This window comes from Dipteris shenzhenensis, chromosome 15 (genome assembly GCF_047967505.1).
Source record: "Dipteris shenzhenensis isolate YYH24624 ecotype China chromosome 15, Dip_SZ_1.0, whole genome shotgun sequence".
Lineage (NCBI taxonomy): Eukaryota > Viridiplantae > Streptophyta > Polypodiopsida > Gleicheniales > Dipteridaceae > Dipteris > Dipteris shenzhenensis.
In genome coordinates, this window is record NC_141610.1 from 36,052,037 (window position 1) to 36,077,065 (window position 25,029).

General features: G+C 42.3%; 1 protein-coding gene across 2 annotated transcripts in view; it reads left to right on the plus strand.

Moving 5' to 3' along the window:
- EMB2191 (Cytidine/deoxycytidylate deaminase family protein) overlaps window positions 1-18,681 on the plus strand; it is a 90,117-nt gene extending 71,436 nt beyond the window's left edge. Inside the window, exons 8-9 of one of the 2 annotated variants that reach the window (XM_087385882.1) lie at window positions 18,086-18,145; window positions 18,496-18,681. In XM_087385882.1, coding sequence (XP_087242008.1) covers window positions 18,086-18,145; window positions 18,496-18,533 — 98 coding nt within the window. In that variant the 3' untranslated portion in view covers window positions 18,534-18,681. The remainder of the gene's footprint in view (window positions 1-18,085; window positions 18,146-18,495) is intronic. The other variant, XM_087385883.1, reaches the window with a different exon arrangement.
- Window positions 18,682-25,029: the final 6,348 nt, after the last annotated feature.

Consider the following 25,029-nt stretch of genomic DNA (forward strand, 5'->3'; position numbering starts at 1 on the left):
TACAGAGGGTACTCCTCGTGATGCTTTATCCTCTAGCACCCCTGTCGTTGCTCCTTCAACTCAAGAACAAACAAGATGGGATGCAAGAGATGCAAATGCACATTTCTGTATTGCTTTATCATGCAAGAGAATCAGTATTCCACACATCTGGTCATGCAGGACAGCAAAGGATGCTTGGGACAAATTGGCTTCTCTTTATCAGATTCACAATGAGGCACGTGTTGCATATTTAAGAAGGCAATTGCAGGAAGTCAGCATGAATGAAGGTGACTCTATGGATGCATACTTGACAAAGGTTAAGGACCTCATGGAACAACTTGCCAATATTGATGAGGTGGTGCCAAATTCTCAGCTTGTCAGTACCACATTGAATGGGCTGCTAGATACATATCAAGGGTTTGCTACAGCCCTTCGACTAGTGGCCATGGGTAATCAAGACCACTACTCCTTTGATCAGTTAAACACTTTGCTTTTGCAGGAAGAGCAAAGTCGTGCTAATAGGCAAGCTACTATTCCTAATCATGCATTTGCTTCACAGTAGATAGGAAAAGGCAAGGCTTCCAAGCCTATGGGTAAGCCTCCAATGCATCTCAAAATACAGCAGATAAGTCAAAGAAGAAAAGATGCAACTATTGTCGCAAGCCAGGGCATGAAATCTCAGAATGTAGGAAGCGCGTTGCTTCAAAGAAAAAGAAAGCAGGATTGACAGTCAACGCCTCACATGCAATTAAATCCCATGAGCCAGCAGATGCCTCACATGAACATGCTCTCCAGGATGATTGGGCATGCGTTGTCCATTGCTCCTTTGATCCCTCCAAAGTTAATCCATTCTTTACTGCTAATGATGCCCAGTCTTGGTATTTTGATAGTGGTGCTTCCAAGCACGTCACATCTTGCAGACAGTTGTTTCATTCCTTAGCTAATGCACCTCAAGGGGGGACTGTCACATGTGCTAATAATGCTTCCTATGTTGTAAAAGGAATTGGAGATGTGTAGCTTACATCCATTTCAAGCCATCCTGTCACTTTGACAAATGTTCTTTTTGTGCTTGGAATTGAAGTCAACTTGATTATAATTTCAGCAATTGCCACTAAAGGTTTCAGAGTGATTTTTGATGGATACAGATGCCTAGTATATGATCTTCGTGATGACAATGCCATAGTTCTCACTGGCACTTTGCAAAAGGGGCTTTATTACCTTGATCATCACTCAGCTGCACTTTCTATTGAAGCATTTGCTATTTCAGATTCACAGCGTACTGAAACTCATCTTTGGCATGAGAGAATGGGTCATCTCAATTATAGAGCTCTTGCCAAGTTACATTCACAGGGCATGGCAAATGATGTACCTCAAACTCACACAGTTTCCAAACATGTGTGTGAGGGTTGTCTTTTAGGTAAGATGCATCGGTTTCCTTTTCAAAAGAATTGTCCAAAATTCTCACAAAGGAAATTGCAGCTCGTGCACAGTGATGTCTGTGGCCCAATGAGGACAAATGCCATTGGAGGGTACAAATATTTCATGACTCTAATTGATGACTTCACAAGATATTGTTGGGTATGTGCTTTAAAAGCCAAATCTGAAGTGTTCTCATGCTTTCGGAGGTGGCTGAATATGGTTGAGAATGAATTAGGATGCAAGCTTGTCACCCTCAACACAGATTAGGGGGGAGAGTATATGTCAAAGGAGTTTGATGCATTTTTGTCTTCACGGGGCATTGTTCACTCATGCACTACTCCTTATACTCCTCAGCATAATCTTGTTCCTGAAAGGAAGAACAGGTCCACTATGGAGATGGCCAGATGCATGCTTAAGGCCAAGTCTTTGCCCAATAAATTTTGGCTTGATGCAATGATGTGTGCCAACTATGTGCTGAATAGATCACCTACATAGGCATTGAGAACTGTTACACCTAATGAAGCATGGAAAGGCAGGAAGCCTTCACTTTCACACATGAGAGTTTTTGGGTCTCTTGTATAGTTCATGTACCATCTCAACTGAGACATAAGCTTGATGACAAGGCAATCAAATGCATATTTATTGGTTACAGCCAAGAGAGCAGAGGGTATCGGTTGTATCAACCAAATACTGGGAAGATTATTGTCAGTAGAGATGTAATCTTTGCTGAACATTCGGCTTCTCCTCTTGTGGACTGTGGGAAGATTATTGTCAGTAGAGATGTAATCTTTGCTGAACATTCGGCTTCTCCTCTTGTGGACTGCAAAGCTAAGCCAGAAGTTGACATGTTTGATGCCTTTGACTCTTGGTTACCTCTACTTCCCTCAGAGGGGGACTTTGACCAGCAACATAAGCCTCGTGCAAGCCCTCCAACAAGCAATGATCAGCCAGCACCGCATGCTGATTTGCAGGTTCCTCTTCCAGCACAAAATGATCCCATTATTCATGATACAGTGATTGAAGAAAAAGCTGTCAATAGATAGCAAAGGCAAGTTCCCAGATGGCTTCTTGACACATTGAGGGACGGCAAACAAGATCAACCTCTTGCTGCCCGGACAAGATCAGGGAATAGACAGATGCATGGTCATTTTCTTGAGTTTGCACTCCTTGCTACAGCTTGCAGTGAAGAGCCTCTGTGCCATAAAGATGCTTTTGACAGCAAAGAGTGGATGGATGCAATGAGAGCTGAGCTACAATCTATTGCAAAAAATGACACATGGGAATTAGTAGATCTCCCTCCCGGCAAGCATGCCATTGGTACCCTATGGGTCTACAAATTAAAAAGGAAATCTGATGGCAGCATAGATATACACAAAGCCCGTCTTGTTGTAAAATGGTATGCCCAACAACAAGGCATTGACTTTGAGGAGACCTTTGCTGCCACTTCCAGGATTACTACTATTAGATGTGTCATTGCCATTGCAGCCCATCACCATTGGCAAGTGCACTAGCTCGATATCAAGACTGTATTTCTTCATGGGGATCTGCAGGAAGAAGTTTATGTGACAATCTCCTAGCTTTGAGGTTGTTGGCTCTGAAAACAAGGTATTCCAGCTGAGAAAAGCCCTTTATGGTTTGAAGCAGGCACCTCTGGCATGGTATGCTAAAATTCATGCACACTTATTGTCCCTTGGTTTTCAGAATAGCCCCACAGAGCCCACTCTTTATGTCCGTGAGAGTGGATTTTTTAGTGCTGATTTTATATGTGGATGACATGCTGATCATGGGCCCTAATACTTAGCATATTGCAGCTTTCAAGGCTGATTTGCAGCAAGCTTTTGAAATGTCAGACATGGGACTGCTGCACTATTATTTGGGCATTCAGTTTGCTCATGTTGAGGGGGGTATCATTCACAGGCCAAGTATATTGGACAGCTCCTTGATCGTTTTCAGTTTGAGGATTGCAAGCCAATCTCTACTCTAGTGGACCCTGGCTTCAAATTTTCAGCTCATGATGGGAGTGTAAGATTTGGGAAGAGAGAGAGCAAGAGAGTGAGTTGAGAGCTAAAAGCTTGAAAGCTTAGTTGCAATGAAGAGTGTGAGAGTACAACTGAAAGAGTGAGAGATAAGGTTTTGTCCTAGTGACAAAACCTTAGTAGTCACTAATCATAGTTAGTGGACTAACTGCGGTTATGGAGAAAAACCTCTTAAAGAGAGAAAAGTTTCCCTAACTAGCTTATTAAATGACATTGGTCACTGCTGACTTATATCTATAATTCTAACACCCCCCTGCAGTGCCAATGTCATGTACAAGGCCGATCAATCACCAAACGGATATAAGTTCAGGGCACTGCGAAATGCCTCAAACTTTTCACGTGGTAGTGCTTTGGTGAAAATATCTGCAACGTTGTCATGTGTGGACACAAAGATCATACTGATCTCTCCTGCATGCAACTTCTCTCTGACGTAGTGATAGTGAACCTCAATGTGCTTCGTGCGAGCATGAAACATTGGATTCTTTGCCACTACAATGGCACTCTGACTATCAGTGAGAATTGGAGAAGGACCCTCCAATGACAGATGAAGATTAGCAAATAGACGTCGTAGCTAGACACATTCAACTGTTGCTGTGAAAGCTGCCCTGTACTCAGCTTCACATGATGAGGTAGCCACTGTAGATTGTTTCTTGCTCAGCCAGGAAATGCAAGATTTACCCAAAAAGAAACAATTGCCACTAGTGGACTGCCTAGTGTCATAATCACCAGCCCAATCTGAATCACTGTAGGCATGCATCTGCAAGTCACCCCCCCTGGGAAATAACAAGCCAAAAGACTTCGTGCCCTGCAAATAACGGAAGATGCGCTTAACTGCCTGCCAATGCATAGTTTTTGGGCTGTGCATATACCTGCTCACCTGAGATACTGCAAACTGAATATCAGGTCTAGTGTTGTAGAGATATATGAGGCATCCAACAGCCTGAATGTAAGATGTGGCATCAACTGATTCTCCTGCATCATGCATTGTGAGTTTCAGCCCCGGCTCCATGGGAGTGGCTATGGGCTTACAATCATGCATGTTAAATCTGTCCAAGAGTTTCTGCACATACTTGGACTGAGACGTAACAGTGCCACGTCTCTCTTGAGAGAACTGGATCCCCAAATAAAAGTGAAGCAGTCCCAAATCTGACATGTCAAAGGTGGTCTGATAATCAGCTTTGAAATCTACAATATTATCTTCATTGGACCCTGTGAGCAGTAAGTCATTGACATAAAGAAGAATGACTAAAATTTCCCCCCCATCCATCTTGATGTAGAGGGTGCTCTCAGTAGGACTATTGTGCAGCCCCTTGCTGGTCAAAAAGGCATGAATCTTGGCATACCATGCACGAGGGGCTTGTTTCAGCCCATACAAAGCTTTGTTTAGCTTGCATACCTGGAGTGCATTTGCTGTAATTTCAAAGCTTGGAGGTTGTTTGACATAAATCTCTTCCAACAAGTCTCCATTTAAGAAGGCTGTTTTTATGTCCAACTGATGAACATTCCACTCAAAATGTGCAGCCATTGCAATAACAAATCGGATGGTGGTCATCCGGGATGTAGGAGCAAAAGTCTCCTCATAATCTATGCCCTTTTTCTGAGCATAGCCTTTAGCAACCAGCCTTGCCTTGTATCTGTCAATGGAGCCATCTGGCTTCCGTTTCACCTTGAAAACCCATCGTGTGCCAATGGCATGTTTACCTGGTGAAGTCTACAACATCCCAAGTCTGATTTTTCTTAATGGACTCCCAAGTCTGATTTTTCTTAATGGACTGCAACTCATCGTATATGGCATTCATCCAATGCACATTGTCCTTTGCTTCTTCGAATGTTGCAGGCTCCTCCTCATCGAGAAGAGTACCTGCATATGCTGATTCCACTGAATTAGCACCTTCCATGTGCCTTGCTGCACTGCGAGTCCTGCCAGGTAATGGAGCATCAATCTTACTCTCCCTGAAAGTGGTAACAGCCAGTTTGGGACTGTTTTTGCTGCATGTATGTCTGCAATTTCTTGCTGAACCACGTGTTCCACTGCCCGTGGAGGTGGCAAGACATCTTGTGGCTGAACTGGAACATCGGAAGGTGGCTGTAAATTCTGATTTGCATCAGAAATATCAGCAGGGGAACCCAAGGCAATGGGTAGCAACCCCTCAAAAACATCCTCTGAAGAAGAAGGCAAATGAAATTCAGCCTGAGTGTGAGCTGAATTTTCTGCAAATATCACATCTCTACTGACAATGATCTTGCGTGTAGCAAGATTGTAGAGATGGTACCCCTTGCTTTCTGCACTGTACCCAACAAATATGCACTTAATTGCCTTATCTGACAATGCCGAAATTCAACTGGCACATGAGCATATGCAAGGCATCCAAAGACTCGAAAATGATCCACTGAAGGCTTTCTCCCATTCCAGACCTCATAGGGAGTTTTTGTTTTCAAAGCCTTAGTGGGAGCCTGATTTAAGATGTAGTTGGCACACATCATACCTTCAAGCCAGAATTTGTGAGGCATGTGTTTGCTTTTCAGCATACATCTGTCCATCTCCATAACGTCTCAGCTTTGCCATTTTGCTGAGGGGTCAGCCTCACTGTGAGCTGATGCACAATACCCTTGCCTTTCAGAAAAGCATCAAAATCTGCAGACAAGTACTCCCCACCTCTATCTGTGCGCAATGTCTGTATCTTGAGTCTAGTTTCATTTTCAACCATGGCTGAAAAGTGTTTAAACACCATGAACACTTCTGATTTGCGTTTCAGCCCAAAGACCCAAGTGAAATTGGAGTAATCATCAATAAAAGTAACAAAGTAGAGATGACCACCCAACGATGGAGTCCTCATGGGACCATAGACATCACTGTGTATAAGCTGTAATTTGTGGACAGCTTTAACTGAACCATCCTTTTTGAAGGGGAATCTATGCATCTTGCCTAAAATGCACCCTTCACAGGCATGTGGAGGAGGTATCTCAAGAGGTGGCAATGCATCAACCATAGTGTGCTTCTGAAGTGTCATCAAGCTGTTGTAATGCATGTGGCCATATCGGGCATGCCATAATTCTGCATTCTGCATGGCAGCAGTAGGGGTAGAAACTGCAAGAGCATAGGCTGCTCTTTTCTGAAAAAGATCAAGCTGAAAAAGCCCACGCAACAGAGTACCAGATAATCTCAAGGCATAATCATTTTCCCTGTCTCGGACAGCACATTTGTCATCCTCAAAGATGACCTGAAATCCAGCCCTGATAAGAGTGGACATTGAAAGAAGATTCTTGGTGATACCAGGCACATATAAGACATCTGAAAGTCTGAAAACTGAGCCATCAATGGCAGTAAGCTCAACTTCTCCTGTGCCACGTACTGAATATGACGAGTTATTGGCATAAGTGACTGTCTTACCAACGGGAGGTGGATGCAAGGAAGTAAAGAGACACTTGCTAGAAGTGATATGTTGGATGCACCGCTGTCAAAATACCAAGTATTCAGTGTTTCATTGACACTGAAAGCAGATGCATCCGTAGAAGAGTCATAACTGCAAGTCAAAAAGGCATATGTATCATCATTACAAGTGGATGTACTATCCCGAGCATCTGGAGCAGCCAGCCTAGAATCTGAAATGCAAGATAAAAAGGCATAATCCTATCCAACAAAGTTGCCTGCAGTTCCCCACTGTCAGATGCATGAGGAGCTGTTTTTCTTCTCTTGAATCTGAAACAGCCATACCGGAGCTGTTTTTCTTCTCTTTTGCAAGCCTTTTCCTGCATTCTGCAATGTGATGACCTGGCTTTTTGCAGTAATGACAAAAACCCTTCTTCTTGGGCTTACTTGCATCATTCTTAGCCTTTTGTGAAGGCTGTCCTGACCCACTGGAGGGCTGATTCACTGATGTCTTTGCCTGTCCCTTTCCTTTTGACTTGAACTTTGAGAGCATAGCTTATTCACCTGTACGTGAAGCCAAGTTTTTCCTGGTCTGCTCTTCCTGAAGCAGAAGTCCTATCAACTCATGAAAAGTGAGAGGATTTGCACCCCCCTCAATGATAAGTTCAGCGAGGTATGAAAGCTGAGATAAGTCTCAGGAAGAGAATTCAGAGTGGTGGTAATCATCTCTGAATCAGGAATAATCTCATCAATGTTTAATAATTGCTCTCTGAGATCCTGTAGCTTTGTGAGGTGGATTGACATGGAGTCACCCTCTTCCATATGTGTATTACTTAAATCTCTTTTCAAGAAAGATACCCTTGCATCATTCCGGGCTGCATACATGCTTTCTAAGATATCCCACGCTGTGTTTGAGGTCTTACACGACCGGATATGCGGAATGATAAATCTTTTCACTGAAAGAGAGATGCATGACAAAGCTAAGGCATCCCGTCAATCCCATCTCTTCTGCTCTGGAGTAGTGGCTATAGCTGCACCAACAACTTGTTCTGCAGCTGCACCCTGTGCACGACCTCTTCCACCTCCTTGCCAGGGAGGGGTATCAGGTGCCATACCTGCTGGTCGGATCTCACCCCCATTCACATAATCCCATAAATTGCGAGAAATCAGAATATTGTGTACCATAAAACTCCAGAGGGAGTAGTTGGTACCATCCAACTCGTCTTCCTGTGAAAGACCACCGAACTGGAAATCATTCTGATTTTGCTGGGCCATATCTGAGAAAGAGATTTTAGCAGATACAAGACTGAATTCCCTTATTGGGAATGAAATGCACAACTCCCAAAAACCACAGCCAAGCACTGGCTGTAAATGCAACTCAGATTTCTGCACTTGCACTGTCAGAAATCTGTCCAAGCATCAAAAAACTCTCCAGAATCTGCCAAAAGTGCTGCAAAACACTTCAAGAAAGGCAGTATGAACTGAAATCTCCAAAATTGCTCTCCCAACACAAAAGCCCCAAAATAGGCCCGAAATTGCAACCAGAAAGGGGCAAATTGATCAAAAGCCCCAAATGCTACAAGAATTGCGCCCTGTCTGCAAAAGCCCCAAATTTCACTGCGAAATTGCAGTGTAATTACAAAATCCCCAAATTTCTTCAAGAAATTACTGCAGAATTGAAAGCCCCGAATTTCGAGCTTGAAATTATCTGCAAAGTCCCAAATTTTGTCTGCAAGATTGCAAGCAGAACCAAAAAGCCCCAAATTCTGAAGTAGATTCTGCAAATTGATTGCCATGTCTGCAACAAACAAGATGTCCCAAATGTACTCCCAAAAACTGAGCCAAACAATGGCTGTCTACAAAATGTGCCTGCCAAAGATCACCTGCAAGATACAGCTTGTGCGCAGGTACAACTTGTACGGCCAGGTACAATTGATGTACGGATTGCAGGTACGATTGGTGCGTACGACGATGACGCAGGTAAGGCTACAGGTGTGAGCAGGTACAGCACGTACGGTAGGTACGCATTTGCACATCAGGTACAGTACGACCAAACAGATCTGCAAATCAGGTACGTACGGCGCTGTACGGCGACAAGCTGTACGCCATACGGTCGCGAAGTACGACGAGACTGCAAGTACAGCTCTGACGCAAAACGGTACGGCGACGTACGGACAACGATGCAGAAGGTACGACTGGTATGGAATGCGTAGGTACGGTAGGTACGACAGAGTACGAGCACGTACGGACGAGTAGCGCAAGTGCAGTACGAAACTGTACGTAAACAGTCCGTACAGATTGTACGGACGACGATTGTACGGATGGCGTGCTCCAACGGGAATGCAGCGTACAGACGGAATGCAAGAGGAGGAGGAGCACGAACTATCCGGGCAGGAGGAGCTTGGGCTGGGAGCAGGAGCTCAACGAGGCTCTGATACCAAATGTAAGATTTGGGAAGAGAGAGAGCAAGAGAGTGAGCTGAGAGCTGAAAGCTTGAAAGCTTAGTTGCAATGAAGAGAGTGAGAGTACAACTGAAAGAGTGAGAGATAAGGTTTTGTCCTAGTGACAAAACCTTAGTAGTCACTAACCATAGTTAGTGGACTAACTGCGGTTAGGGGGAAAAACCTCTTAAAGAGGGAAAAGTGCCCCTAACTAGCTTATTAAATTACATTGGTCACTGATGAATTATATCTATAATTCTAACAGGGAGCCCACCATGTGATATCACTCTTTACCAACAAGCTGTTGGATCTCTCATTTACTTATGCCACACCAGACTTGACTTACAGTATGCAGTATCTCAGCTCAGCAGGTTCATGCACATGCCCAGTTCACAGCATCGGCAAGCAGTGAAGAGAGTCTTCAGATATCTTAGAGGCACTCAGGATCTAGCCCTCTTCTATGGTGATCAGGGTTCACTTACCATGCATGCTTACACGGATAGTGATTGGGCAGGTTGTTCCGACACCAGAGTCACATACCGGCAACTGTTTTTTGCTTGGCAATTCATGTATCTCTTGGCTCAGCAAGAAGCAACCGACGGTTGCCACATCCAGCTATGACACTGAGTATAGGGCAGCCTTCACTGCTATAGTAGAGTGTGTCTGGGTTCGACAGTTACTTACAGATCTTGGTATTCACCAGACATCCTCCACTATGGTCTACACTGACAGCCAGAGTGCTTTGGCCATTGCGCATAATCCAGTGTTTCATGCACGTACCAAGCACATTGAAGTTCACTATCATTATGTTCGAGAGCGGTTGTCAGTAGGAGACATAGAGTTGTCCTACCTTCCCACAGAGCAAAACATAGCAGATATGTTTACAAAGGCACTTCCTCGTCCCAAGTTCGAAGTCTTTCGACAGGCTTTACACTTGGTTCCCTTTGTTACATGATCTGGCATACCTTGTACATTCATAGGTGGCTATATCCTTTTGGATGAACATGTGCCACCATGACCAGAAAATACCAGGTATTCTGAGACATTTTCAGGTCGTATTGAGGGGGGTTTGTAGGCCATCTTCTCCCGGTTGTATTGATGCCCTCTGGACCCTGGTATGTGCCATGTAGCTTTAGTTATTGGCACTATTAGCTGGAAAAGAAATCGAGACCAGAGGCTAGAGGCTAAGCATGGCGACGCTCGAGGGCCATAGAGAAAAGGAGACCGTGAGGGCGAACCGTTGTCATAGGAGGGGAAGAGGAATTAGAAGTGGAGGGAAGGAAGAGGGAGACTATGACACAAGGGAAAAAGGAGAGGGGGAAGAGAAGCATATACATGATAGGAGAAGGAATGTAGAGATGGAGACATCAAGGGAAGAGAACCATACTTTATTTGAAAGAAGGGATGAGAGGGAAATATCAAAATACTAGCTAGGTGGCTTTACAAGAATGAGCGTGTCTCATCAAGGAATAGCCCCCTCCTTTTATAGCCAAAAGAGGGGGTCTCTCCCAATTAATGTATCCTCCCACATGCATGGTGTGTGTGGAAAAGTCTCCCATGTGGGCTAGGCGGTTACGCACTCTCAATTGTGTGCGACAACCCTTTGCCTCAATTTTCCACATAAATCAAGCCCCATATCTCAAGTCTATGATACTCCCTTGGTCTCTTCCCAATTTTATAATATGTTCAAACCTCTAGGAGGACAAGTGGAGGGTTGGCACAAGGAATCTTGCCACCTCATCCTACTTTTCCCATTATTTAACTTGCTCTCTTGGACCTTCTATACCTCCCGCACATGGGCCTATCCCATATGGAGGGAATAACTCAATATAATATCCATCTCCACCTATTTTATATTACTTCTCCCATGGACTTTGAGCCATATCTCACTAAATGCAGCCTAGGTGGAGGGGTGGCACATGGAGGAGCCATGCCATCTTATATTTTATAATATTACTATCATGGATTTTGTACAACACACCTTATGGGTCCTCTTACATGGAAGGGTGGCACATGGTCATGCCCTGCCACCTCAACCTTGGGCCCTATGCACACCATATTTTATTATACTATTGCCACATATACAAACACACACACATATTAATGCCTTTTTCCTTAGACAATTTTATCCATAACAGTTCCCCCCCCAGGCAGGGAATGCGCAGCATTTCCATGCCTGGGTCCATCACGCACAAAGAAAGGCTTGAGGTAACGCTTGTTGATCACCTTCTTTCCATATGGTTCATGCAGCTCCTGAACTTGTACAGACCCATTGCTACGTTCCTTGATGACTTTGTATGGACCAGTCCAGAGGGGCAGAAACTTCTTATCCATTTGGTGGTCCATTCTGTTATCAAAGCATAGCACAACATCCTCCTCAGCAAAGTGTCAGCACTTAGGTCACCTAGTACTTTTAGTGTCTTATGACACCTAGTACTAGTGGTACCACTAGGACAGTAGGTCCTAGGGTTCTATTTTATAGTACTTTGTACTTTTTTTTAAATTCTAGTTGACGTGACGGCTTCCACTTCTTGCTCCACTCTCGTGCATCCTTTTGCTTCCGTGAGCCTACAACACTTCTGTGTAAGCACGACTCTAACACCGACACATATGGTCTCGATCCTAACTCATTGATAAAGACGCTCCATTGGCTTCCATCTCGAAACCCTTCGGAACAATCCGATGTCAATCTTGGTTCCTAGCTTTTAGCTAGTTGCTTTGCTAAGTTTGTCCAGTGCAAGCAAACCACCCTGGTACACAAGTCCATCCTTGGTAGCACTTGATGGCACTACCATCTTCAGTCACATTCCCGCCTTCAAACTCAAGCAATCCAGGTACCAACATCCTCAACTGTCCCCCTCATGATGGGTGACCGGCATGAGGTCCTCCAGGCGCCATGCTCTGCAACCAAATATTAGTTCTCGTGAACATGAGCCTCCCATCTGGGTACAATCCTTCAGACACCTATTTGAACGTGAGCCTCACGCTTGGGTATAATCCTTTAGATATCGAAGTAGATTCCCCCAAGGTCGTTGAGCAAGGTCCTTGCTTTCAGACTCCACTTTCAGTGAACTTTCGTCATGGCTCTGATACTCCATTACCTATAGAGGGTATCATGTAGCAGTGGAAGACTGATAGAGCGTCCCAGGAATGCACGCAGAAGTGTTTAACTACAGAATCAAATAATTCTTTACTTATGTGTACTCAAACAACCATGTGTGTATGTGTTCAGACTAGTAAATATACAGTGCTCCAGAGATATAGGACCAACAAAAATATATTTCTGTCCACAACGCACACACTATATAAAAGGTCCGAGTCCGTCCCTACCAAAATGTGTTCCTACTACCTCCATGGCACTTCTAGATCTCTAAGCCCACATGCTCCTCTCTGAGCTTCTGTAGACTCGATCACCTGTGCCGACAAATATGCTTCCAACTTCCAAGCTATCCTTCCAGACAGCTACCTATGAGGGAGTGAATGCCTAGAGGACTTGATGTCCTTGCTGCCTTGATGTGCAGCCAATGGTGAGGCCCAAGCTTCTCTTGTTCCCTTGTTCCCTTGTTCCTTGCCGTCCTGTTGACAGCCAAGGGTCCCATCCTTCCTTGAGCTCTGGCTGCAGTACACAGCTCCCTTGTTCCTCCTGGATGTAGGCCCCGAACCTTGAGCTGTCTGCAGTACACAGCTCTTCTTGGCTCTTTGTCTGCACCTTCTAGCTGGCTGTGCCCTGCTCCAATCTGCACTCTGAAGTCTGCACCCATGGATGCCTGAATGGGTCTCCTGACTCCCCCACTCCTTGCTTCCCTAAAGGCCAGCCAAGGTCTTCATCCTCATGAGCTGTCTGTCTGCTGCTGATAATGGACCACCCCTTTGTCAATATTCTGGTCCTTGAGCTCTCTGTCTGCTGCTGATAGTAGCCCACTCCTTTGTCAATATTCTGGTCCTTGAGTCATGCTTCCTGCTGCTCCAGTCTGCTCCTTTCTTGGACTCTTGGTGAGTGATTTGTGAGGCCCCAAGGCCCCTCTTTATATAGGGCAAGATGCCCCCTTCTGCTGGCTGACCGAACAGCCCTAGTGGGCTGACCCATGCTGTCCATATAGCCGACCAGCAGGGCCCCACCAGCCAACATACAAGTCAGCCTGGTTGGCTGGCGTATAAGCAGGCCTTCATGGCCCTGCCTGGCCAGGTGGCTTCCTGCCACTGGCCCAGGCCTACCTCAGCCAAATACTCCTCCATATGAGGCCTTTCCTGGCCCAGACCTGGTGCACTATATGCTGCAGCCTGTTCGCCTTCTTCCAGGGCATATTCGAGCCCTAAATCTGGTCCACCTGCTGCTCCATGGAGGTGCCTATCTGCCCTGGCCAATCCGCCTCTGTTCTAACTGTTCCCCGGGCCCTTGCAGCCTTGAACAGCTCCGTACACCAGCCCATACAATACATGCCTATCCTGTCGACACTTTTCTACCCCGGATCTGGTCCATTATCTGTTGCAAACAGTCGCTTCTGCCCTGCAATCATTGCACCTCTGATCCATGCTGATCTAGTCCTCCAGAGAGCCTTTGGCATGCCATGTATGCTCTGAGGTGTGCTGCCCACATGACTGCCTGTTTGCTGCCCATGCAGCAGCCCCGTCTCCAATCTATTCATTGGGTTTGCTGCCCACATGGCAACCAGAGTGTTGCCCATGTGGCAAAACTCCACCTCCCCCACGCTCTCCTCATTTGGGGGCTTACAGATGGGGAGGTGACTCCAACAATTAGGTGAGTTTTCTTTGGATCTGAATAAGATGCTAATGAAGTTCTGTCATGAGGGTAAGCCTATTACATTGGTGGGTTTCGATTCTCCTAAATTAGCTCCATATCTGCAAGAAGATTGGCCAAGGACCTTAAAAGTGTTTGGGCTATCTATGCGTTACATCTAGCCAAAACACAAGATAGTAATGGGCTGGAAGTGGATGATAGTGACATGCAGGAGCCACTTAGCAATTCTCAGATGTATTTGCTGATGGGTGTGTGGATTTGTATGTGTGAGAGCTTTTTTGTTTTCACTTTTTAAAAAAAAGTGAGAGCATATTTTTATACTATGGTCTACCCCCACTGTTGGGCGCTGATGACATCAGTGGGGATGTCATAGTAGCTAGTCCCTGCTATGCATGATGGAGTTAATGGTTTTAAATCTTATGAGTGACTATCGTGAGATTGAAACTGCACTATGTTGTGTTTTTAGAGAATGAGTTTGGGAATGTTTCCGGATTCATCTAGGTATATGCTTTTGCCGTATTAGCGGACATGCAAATTTCACCTTGTGAAGTTTTCGTCCAAGTTGCGGCTTGTTGGTATTGCGATAATTCTTTCTATCTTAAATGGTGTGTTGCCCTATCAGCTAGATTTAGATGCTCATTTGGGAGAGACTAAAATGAAATCGTTTAGACTTCACAAGCAGTTGTAGCTTGAATGAAGAGATTTTGGACTACTTTTTTATTAGCCTTCTCCTTTAGTGCTAGCCTTCGTCATGGCTGAGTCTGCCCTTCACCTCCGGAGTGCCGACAAAAACTCGGTACGAAGACTTTGTATAAATGGATGCTCAAGTATGTGTGGGTGTGTGGATTTGTATGTGTGAGAGCATATTTTTATACTATGGTCTACCCCCACTGTTGGGCGCTGATGACGTCAATGGGGATGTCATAGTAGCTAGTCCATGCTATGCGTGATGGAGTTTATGGTTTTCAATCTTATGAGTGACTATTGTGAGATTGAAACTGCACTATGTTGTGTTTTTAGAGGATGAGTTTGGGAATGTTCCTGGATTCATCTAGGTATATAAATTCTTTACCAAAATTGTCCTCAAATCAGGTTATGACCAGATAAGAACGAAGGAGGAAGATGAGCCTAAAACTGCCTTTAGGATTGAAAGGGGCCTTTGGCCTTACAAATGCTCCTGCAACCTTCCAAGCTCTTATGAACAAGATCCTGCAGCCTTTCTCTACAAGTTTGTTTGGTATATATTAATCTACAGCAAATCCAAAAAGGAGCACCTAACGCATGTAAGGCAGGTTTTGGAAGTTCTAAGGGCTCATCAATTACTCGTGAAGGCCAGCATTTGTACCTCCATGGCAGAAGAAGTTGAATATGTGGGCCATTCGGTAAGCAGCCAAGGAATAAGAGCAGATCCCAATAAGGTGAAGTGTGTATGGGATTGGACGATACCCACTAATACTACACAACTAGCATCCTTTTATAGGAGGTTCATTGAACATTTTGCAGAAATTGTTGCAGTGTTACTGACCCATTAAAGAAAGTGGCCTTCTTTTGGATAGCCCTTGAAGATGAAAAGTTTCCAAGAACTTAAGGATGCCATGACATCAGCACCCATCCTTGTATGCCCTGACTTTTCCCAACCTTTTATTATTGAAGCTGATGCTAGTGGATATGGCATTGGGGCTTTTCTTAAGCAGAGTCATGGAGTTATAGCCTATGAAAGTCGTAAGCTGGATGATAAGGAGTCAAAGTATCACATTTATGACCAAGAGATGCTTGCTATCCTACATGCAAATAAGAAGTGGCATCATTGCATTTATGGCAGGCATTTGAGGTCAAAACTGATCACAAGACTCTCAGATACTTCCTATCTCAGACTGAACTATCTCCGAAGCAGAGAAGGTGGCTACCTATTGTGCAAAATATGATTTTGATATTAAATATAAAGTGGGCAAAGAGAATATAGTGGTAGACTCACGCTCTAGAATGTGGGCTTGTACCTTGTCATCAATCTCATAGATTTACAAGGATTGGATCCATGGGATTCGAGAGGAGTACCTCTCAGATTCCAAAGCTGCTGCTGTATTCCAGGTGTTGTAAAACCTTGACTGTCATGACTATCAAAACTTGCACGATGGTTTATTGTGGTACAATAGCAGAATATTTCTTGTTGAAAATTGAACCTATAAGCTGCTAGTTCTGCAGGAGTTCCTATGGCTAGCCACAGAGTGCTCTTCACGACTTATGAAAAAGTCAAGCAAAGGTTTTATTGGAAGGGACTTTGGAGGGATATCTATACATATGTGTAGAGCTGTATGCCATGTCAACAAAACAGGGAGCTGAACCTTAATCCTGCCAGTCTTCTCCAACCATTGCCCACTCTTGAAGGGGAGTGGACACACCATTGCCCACTCTTGAAGGGGGTGGACACACATCTCTATGGATTTTATTCTAGGTCTGCCAGTGACTTCTAGAGGATGGAACAGCATATATGTGGTGGTTGAGAAGCTGACTAAGGCAGCCCATTTTGTTCCCACAAAGACCCAATATTCAGCTTCGATGGTTGCTCAACAATTCATGGAAAACGTATTCAAACTGCATGGTTTACCCCAAGAAATTGTGAGTGACCATGATGCCAAGTTTATAAGACAGTTTTGGCAGGAGCTTTTCAGGTCTAAGGGCACACTCCTCACTCCTAGGACAACAGATCATCCTCAGACTGATGGGCAGACTGAGAGAGTTAATAGATGGTTGGAAGAGTATCTTAGGCACTTTTGCTTTGATACCCAATCCACATGGGACAAGTGGCTACATCTAGCTGAGTTTTGCTACAATATTACAAAGCATGCTTCTATTGGTACGAGTCCCGTTGAGACTCTGTATGGTTGCCCATTATTGACAAGGCACGTACCAACCAGCAAGCTAAAGATGATCTGGCTGATATGATCGCTCTGTTACAGCAGTGCAAAGACAATATGATGAGAGACCAAGCCCGGATGGAAGAATATGCTGATCAACATTGGAGGGATCTCCACTTTGAAGAGGGGGATTATATTTCTAAGGTTCGAGAAATCAAGATATGCATCTTTGAAGGGGAATACTCATGTTAAGCTTGCCCATAGGTATTATGGACCCTATAAGGTGTTAAGGAAAGTTGGTGAAGTGGCTTATGAGTTGGAGCTTCCTCCTACTACCAGCATTCATAATGTTTTCCATACTCAAGGAATACTTGGGTCCTATGGAGCAAGTTTTAGAGGAAGTACCTCCTATGGATGAGGCTGGACACATTGAATACATTCCAAAGAAGATCATTGGATTCCAAGATTAGGTGCTTAGAAATAAGTCATATGTGGAGTACTACATCAAATGGAGAGGCCTACTTGACGATGAATCATCATGGAAACCTGCATCTATTGTGGAAGAGTATCCCTATCTTCTCAGTGATGCAGAATTTAAGAGGCCTTGGTACTATTGTTGCTGCATGAAGACGATTCAACTTCATTACCCTTTCAGGGGCTATTCAAAATTTGAGAACTCTTTTTTTTTTGGGAGGGGTGGACTGTAACAAGGGGGTTAGTAGCTTTTCAATTGGCTTTGTACTTTGTACTAAGGGCTGCTAGAATGTTGCTACATGGCAGTCTTCGAGTATTACCCATAAGCAAAGCTGTAAAACAGCCTTCCCTAATTCCTATAAAAGGCATGGCTGCCTCATTTGTACTCAGCTTACATCAATACACTGTTATAATGCCAAATTGAATTATAACAGCAAGAGCTCCTAGCTCTAGCTGAATTAAAGAAGGAATTAACTTTTCTGTCTTTGTGCAGCCCCTCACAAGCCCTCTTGTAAGTCCAGCTCCTGATGTACTCTCTCTCTTTCTTCCTCCAACTCTAATATATGGTTCTTTTCTGATCATTTCATCATTGTCCTTTCTGTACACTTCAGTATTGCACTTCTTGCTCCTAAATGAACGGTCCTAGCCTACTTTTAGGGTAAACTAGTTAGGGATAGCCTTAGCTAGAACAATTCTGTTGTAGCAATAGTGAAAAACAAGATTGCACTGATAGAAGAATCTTTCCTCTGCAGTTACTGCTTTTAAATATAGACGAGGACCCCAACTCTATTGTAAAGTAGCATTGGGCCAAGGTAGTCCTCCTGCCCTTACTTTGAATTCCATAATGCAATGCTGCTTTGGCAAATGATTGTTCAATTCACAGGGGCTCCTTTAGTTTCTGGCTTTTGGGTTTTTCAAGCTGATATACCTGTAGATTTTGAAGATAAGGTTGTTTTTAGCATTTTATTTTGCGATTGTGTTAGTGTTGAGATTTGTAAGAAGCTAATCCAATGAAAAAACTGGTTCAATTCACAGGGGATCTTTAGTTTCAGTCTTCTGGTTTTTTATAGATGATATGCCGGTAGATTTTGAAGATGAAAGTTTTAAAAGTGCACAGCATTGTAGTCCTTTATTTACAATTTTTATACTGCTTTCGTTGCAGCTCCAAAACCTCACAGGCCTTTGCAGATCACAAAATAAGTTGTCAACAAGGCCATACACTTTGTTATTAAGTGGACCAACGAAGACCTTGATGTGCGTCATGTGTACAAAAGGCTTGCCCATGGCCTACTCTTGCTCTGTGACAGTAGGTTACAAGTTTGAAAGAAATTCATTTTCCCTTTTGAAATTGTTTATGTTGATTTGTCTGCAGGAGAAATATCAGTCTGGTCATTTGTGATTTCGAGTGTGTGTCTAACTGATCTCCTTGTTAGTTCTCACTCATCTTAATCAACAGCATGAGCTGGTTGCATCTTTCTTATCTTCTAGATTTTGTGGTGATTATTTTAAAACTGGCAGATTTTTAACTGCCCTTGCTTTTAAGCGGCTGTGACGGCAGCTACCTATAATCACTTTACCTAACATAAAATTAATCACAGAATCTTTTTAACATGGCCAAAGGTAAGACAACGAGTTTTTTTGTAGATCAAACAGTTTGGGTGGTTTGATTCATGTGAGGCTACACCAATTGAAAATATGAAATTTTCAGAAGCTGCATTAGCCAATGTACAACTCCTTAGAATATTGGTAGCACTCAACTCTTTAAAGTTTTTTAATAATGATGTTGTCATTGGACTCCTCAATTTAAAAAGCTCGAAATTCATCATATAAGTGCAGGGTGGGATTGAAGGGATGAGCGTGGTCCATGGAAGAGGGAGACTATGGAATTCGGATGTTTTTTGGGAACAAATGTCTCAAATAGGCTCTTTTGTACTCTGTGGTCAGTCTTGGATCAAGGTGGCTTTCATGTGCCTTTATTAAACGTATGGCATGAAGTATACGCCGCTCCATTTACTCTACCTCCATCGTCCCTAATTAATGCCGGCCCCCGCCCCCCCTTCCCCCCTTTTCCCTTTTTCAGTTTCAGTTCACACCCTTTCTACTTCTCTCTTGGCTTCTCACTTCATCTTAATACCTTAATCCTTAAGGGGGACTAGAATGGTTTTGCCACCTTGTTTTTGGAGGGGTAAACATGTTCATGTGTCAGTTTACACTTTGAGAAAAAATGGGATACTTGGGATTAGTGCCCTTGTCAGAAGGAAAGAAACCCATTGGGTGTAAATGGGTATACAAGTTGAAGCATCATGCTGATGGTACAATAAGCAAGTATAAGGCAAGGCTTGTTGTCAAACTCTGTGTGGAATTTGATATGAAGGACCTTGGTGAGCTAAGGTACTTCTTGGGAGTTGAGGTGATTCATACTTCGAATATGGATGCTACAATGGCAATATATATTGGGATATGCTCTAGAAATGTGGGATGATGGTGTGTAAACTAGTTGCCACACCAATGGAATTGAATTTAAAGTTACGGCCTGAATCCAACCATGTACAAGAAGTTGGTTGGAAGTTTGTTGTATGCTACCTTGACTAGGCCAGATGTATGTCATGATACACAAGTGCTGAGTTAGTTTGTATAGCAACCAAGGAAGCCACATTTGGATGCAGCACAGAGGATGATAAGATATGCAAAGGCTATTGTGAATTATGGGCTGTTTTATGCATATGGTACAGCCATAGAGGTATTTGGAGATGTTGATGCAAATTGGGCAAATAGACACCAACAGTGGGTGACTAACTATATGGCTAGTTGGCTATACAGTTGTGATAGCTACACTGTCATTATTAATGGTACAATCTTTGGTGTAGAGCCACAGATAATCACGTTGCAACCATCTAATCTATTACGGCGATGGCCATTGAGGCCACTACCCAAGCAGGCAATCTTGTGGTGAGCTCGTCATTTTAAGACTCCCCCTCAAGCTCAGCCCAAACTCCATCACATCCGATATGCTCTGAAATTTGTAGTGCTTCTCTCCACTTAATAACTTCGTGAAAATGTCAACTACTTGCTCATATGCTCCAATGTATATCAAATCAATCACTCCAACAAGGACCTTTTTCCTCACATAATGATAATACACTTTTGTGTGCTTTGTCCTTGCATGATATGCCAGCTTAATGCTACTCATATTGTCGCAATAAAATGTGATTGCCTTGGAAACATCTTCTTCCAAATCATGTAGTAGCTTTTTCAACCAAGCAACCTCACATGTTTTCTCCTCTTTCACTATGTTATTGTTCTGGTCTTGTTTTATTTCAAGATATTGAGTTTAATCAATAAATGTATGCTTCAACTAATTGTACAAAGCTTATGTAAATTACCACCTTACATGGCATAACTATTGGCATCTTTGATCGAAGTTATTAAATTTGGTATTATGGAATATAAATCACTTACATTGATGAATTAGTCTTACAAGCGACTAAGAGAAAATATTTACAAGAATCCACACCTATAAATACGTATCTATGCATTGGATTTTGAAAATCACATGAGAGAGCAATTAAATCAAACCTAATATTTTATACTGCAATGTTTTTGAATTACAACTAACATTACAATTGTGAATGTTTACTTGGGCCAATGCATGATTGGATGTTGCCATTTTTTGTGACGTTCAGAGAATATATTGCATATGGTTAACTTACTCGATTCGTAACTTATGCATTTCTCAATGGAATTCGACAAACTTGGTATCTAACCTATTCTACAGATTCTGAACTTGAATTTGAGATTAAAAAATTACACAATTGGCATCTTGAATGAGATCATTAAACTATTGCGCTCTCTCTCTCTCTCTCTCTCTCTCTCTCTCTCTCTCTCTTATTTTGCTTTGCTTTAATTTTTACTTTTAGGTTTTTTTTCCCCTTAAACTTTGTTTTTCTTTTTTTATTTTCAGTATTTGTTTTTTTAGCTATTTCTATCTATAACTTATACAACTATCTTTATTAAATTTTTCTCTCTTGAAACTATCCATTTAAGTACTTGTTTACATTCTTTGTTAAATCCTTTTAGTCTCCGTTACTTTTTCATTTCATTTCTTAGCTTTTAAATGCCTTTTAATCATTTTAATTTTATAAATTAATTCTTTTCTTTAAAGTGGTTATACATAAGCATTTATATATAGACATACACACATCAATATCATTTATATACTTATCTCCTATTTCTATCAATTCGTTGATTTAAGTTATGTATTTTTTCGTATGAAACTAATATTATTTCCTTTGTATGTCAAGTGCTTCATTTAGTTAACATGCGGTGTTTTTGGCTTACTTCATTTATTGACTTCTTAATTATCGTAATTTTCTCCTTCATTTAACCTTTAATTAATTATCTAAATTCATATAATCAAATACCGTACGTAATTTTTTTGGTCCTTCATGTAAGGATATGGATTACTCCCCTTGGTCAATTTTTTGTAAAATTTAGTATTTACTCCTAACTTAAGGGTGTGGACTATCCCCTTGGGATTTAAAGAAATGATCTTGACTTCTCATTTAGCAAGTGGACTAATCTCCATTTGTAATTTTTTTTTAAAAGAGTATTTGCACTCTTAACTATGAAATCATGATATTTTTATACTCTAGAATCTGGACGGTTGTGCTTGTTCCTAGGTAAAGCAATAACAAGCCATGGAACATAGGCATTACATGGCTACCAAATTAAACTACATTGTTTTAACATATGGTTTATTTGGATGGTGGCATGTAAGTGGACCCGGACTCAGACCTGGACCTCGAAACTTGGAGACTACTTGATGGATTCGATACTATTTTACTTATCTTTTGGTTTTTTATGCAAAATCAATAGTAGTAAAAATTCTCAATTTGTCAGAATCTTTTGCAAACTCTGTGTTATGAAAAACTCTATTTGTTACAATTTTGTCAATATATTCAATTTGGTTGTATCAAATATTTTTTGTCCTAGTCTCACATATAACTTTTGTATCCAAATTATGAAATTAATTGTATGGCTCATTTATTAATGGGCAGCCAATAGTACATGTAATGTGGTGGCAAATTTAGGGGAGAGAGGCTCATCTTCATTCTCCACAGGTAAGATATTATTCATCGTCCATGACTAGGTCATCCAAGTCTTCTTCTTGAAATCCAAGGATAGCCAATAAATGCCCTTCCAAGGCCAACATCACCCCCACAAGTATTGCAACTAGAGAAGGCAATGCACTGTCGTCAATATCCATGGCTGTGAACATAGGTAGAGTGGAGAGAGGAGGGCAAGGGAGCGGGGAAGTTGAATGAGTATGGCAGGTGGCATAGGTGAGTGGGGATGGAGGACCTAGAACAAGAAAACAGAGGAGGTTGAGCAAAAGGAAGGAGGATTAGATGAGAAGAAGAGGAAGAAGGAGGTTGACGAGAAGGAGGACGTTGTTCAGGAGGAGAAGGAGGAAGAAGAAGAAGTAGATTGAGGAGAAGGAAGGAGGGGCTGACAAGAAGAAGAAGTAGATTGAGGAGAAGGAAGGAGGGGCTGACAAGAAGAAGAAGAAGAAGGAGAAGGAGAGGAGGAGGTTGATGAGGAAGAAGGAGGAGGAGGAGGTTGACAAGGAGAAGGAGTTTGACAAGGAGAAAGGAGGAGGAAGAGCAGGTTGATGCATAGGTGAATGGGAATGGAGAAGGAGCAAGGAGGTACAACAAGGGGCCAAGAGGAGGGAACAATTTTAGAGAAGCATGTGGATTTAGGGATGTATGTGAAAGAGGAGGGAGGAGGAGCAAGAAGAGGCTAGGCTTGTTCGAGTGAGAATGAAAGAGGAGCAGGAAGAGGCTAGGTTTGTTGGGGCGAGAAGGAAGAAGATCAACCATTTGTGGGTGGCACGAGATTTTAGGGTCCAAAATTTTGAAGTTATGCAAGGTGGACAAAGTTGAATCAAGAGGGAGGGCAGCTCATAGCCACTGGCTATGAACGAGGGGTATGGAGTTGGTGTCCACTAAGGCTGTCTGATAGCATCCTACATAGGCAGTGCTAAGTCATTTACCGGTGGCACCCATGTCTTACGCATACATCCTTGGACATCATGTAAACATTTCCATGTCATCATTATATGTCACATGCACTTCTTTCATAGCGTTACTTAGCCAACCTATATACCACACATTATTATGACATGTCATCATTTTAAATCTTGGTGATTACTTTGATTTTCAGTGGCAAGCCTTAGGTTAGTCCAATCAAACACCACAAAAGCCAATTACACAAACTTGATTCGAGTACCTAGCCAACAAGACCTTTTAGTTGAGGTGGCAAGGTAGTACTAGGATCAATTTGCTTCTGAAAATTAAAATTTCCAATCTACTGCCTCACACTCATCATCTAGTTTGTGTCCAAAATTGGCATTAAGAAGTTTCAATTTTTTAGACAAACATAACTTTTAGCCATTATATCAGAATCCAAACATAACTTCTAGCCATTATATTAGAATCCAAAACTTTTTGAACCAAATAAAAGGGAAAATTAAGCACTACAATGTGCACTCATTAGGACACACTTTGGCACTTTATTGGCATCTTGTAGCACCAACACCATTAATAGAGGTTATGTCCCTATTGAAGCTCATCTTGTCACCATCGCTCCTCATACAAGGATACTTTTAAAGCTTGAAATTTTGATCCTATTGCTTCACATGAATTTTCTTTGGTCATATTGCAAATACATATGATTTTCTAGTTATGTAGCATCTTTGATGTGCAAGGCGTGACAATTGCATCATCTTCAACATAGTGCAAGTCATGACAATTGCATCATCTTCAACATAGTGCAAGTATCTTTGATGTTTAAGGCATGACAATTGCATAAATGCCAAGGATGATGATGCTCGAGCATTCGCTATTTGTCAATAATGTAATGCTCATTCAAGCTCAAAGGTCAAATCAAAGTCAAATAGAATGCATTAGTAAGCCTGCCATCCATAATGATGAAGGCAACAACAATGACAACCATTCTACAACCACAAAGGAGTCGAATTATATTCAATTGGAAATTTCTTTAGAATTTTTTATGTAATTAAGGCCTCAACATGAGGAGTTCCCAAAAAAAAGAAACTACAAGGATTCAATACTTTTGGAATACTTTCAACATGCAATAGTTCATCCAACACTATTGAACATTATGCCCTAATCCATTATTATATGATGATAATTATGGTATTGCATCCATCAACAATGCTTCACCTCATGGCAATTCAAACATGAAGTTTGGAAACATAGTGGTCCAAGAACTACTCTATCATCAAAACATTTGGATATGTTGCATACATCTCAACATAGGTCACAATACCTTCATGCTATTTCTATACATGGGTCACATAACCTTGCTTTGGTAGATTATCATGACTTAATATTCATCAACAAGATTAACAAATTACCCTCAAAATCCAAGATAAGATTTCTTGAGCAGTTGTATATCCAATCAAAGCTAGCATAGCCCAATCACATACTTTTGTTCAATGCATAAATGCGTTATAGAAAAGTCATTTTCAATGTCGAGCACTCAGGCTGCATTGACAAAGTCTTATTGCCTCCTTATGGACACTTGCTACCATGATCATCTTATGCTATGACAACAAAGATAATTATAAATTTTGCATGAATATGCCATAGAGAAAATTTCAAATGATCGA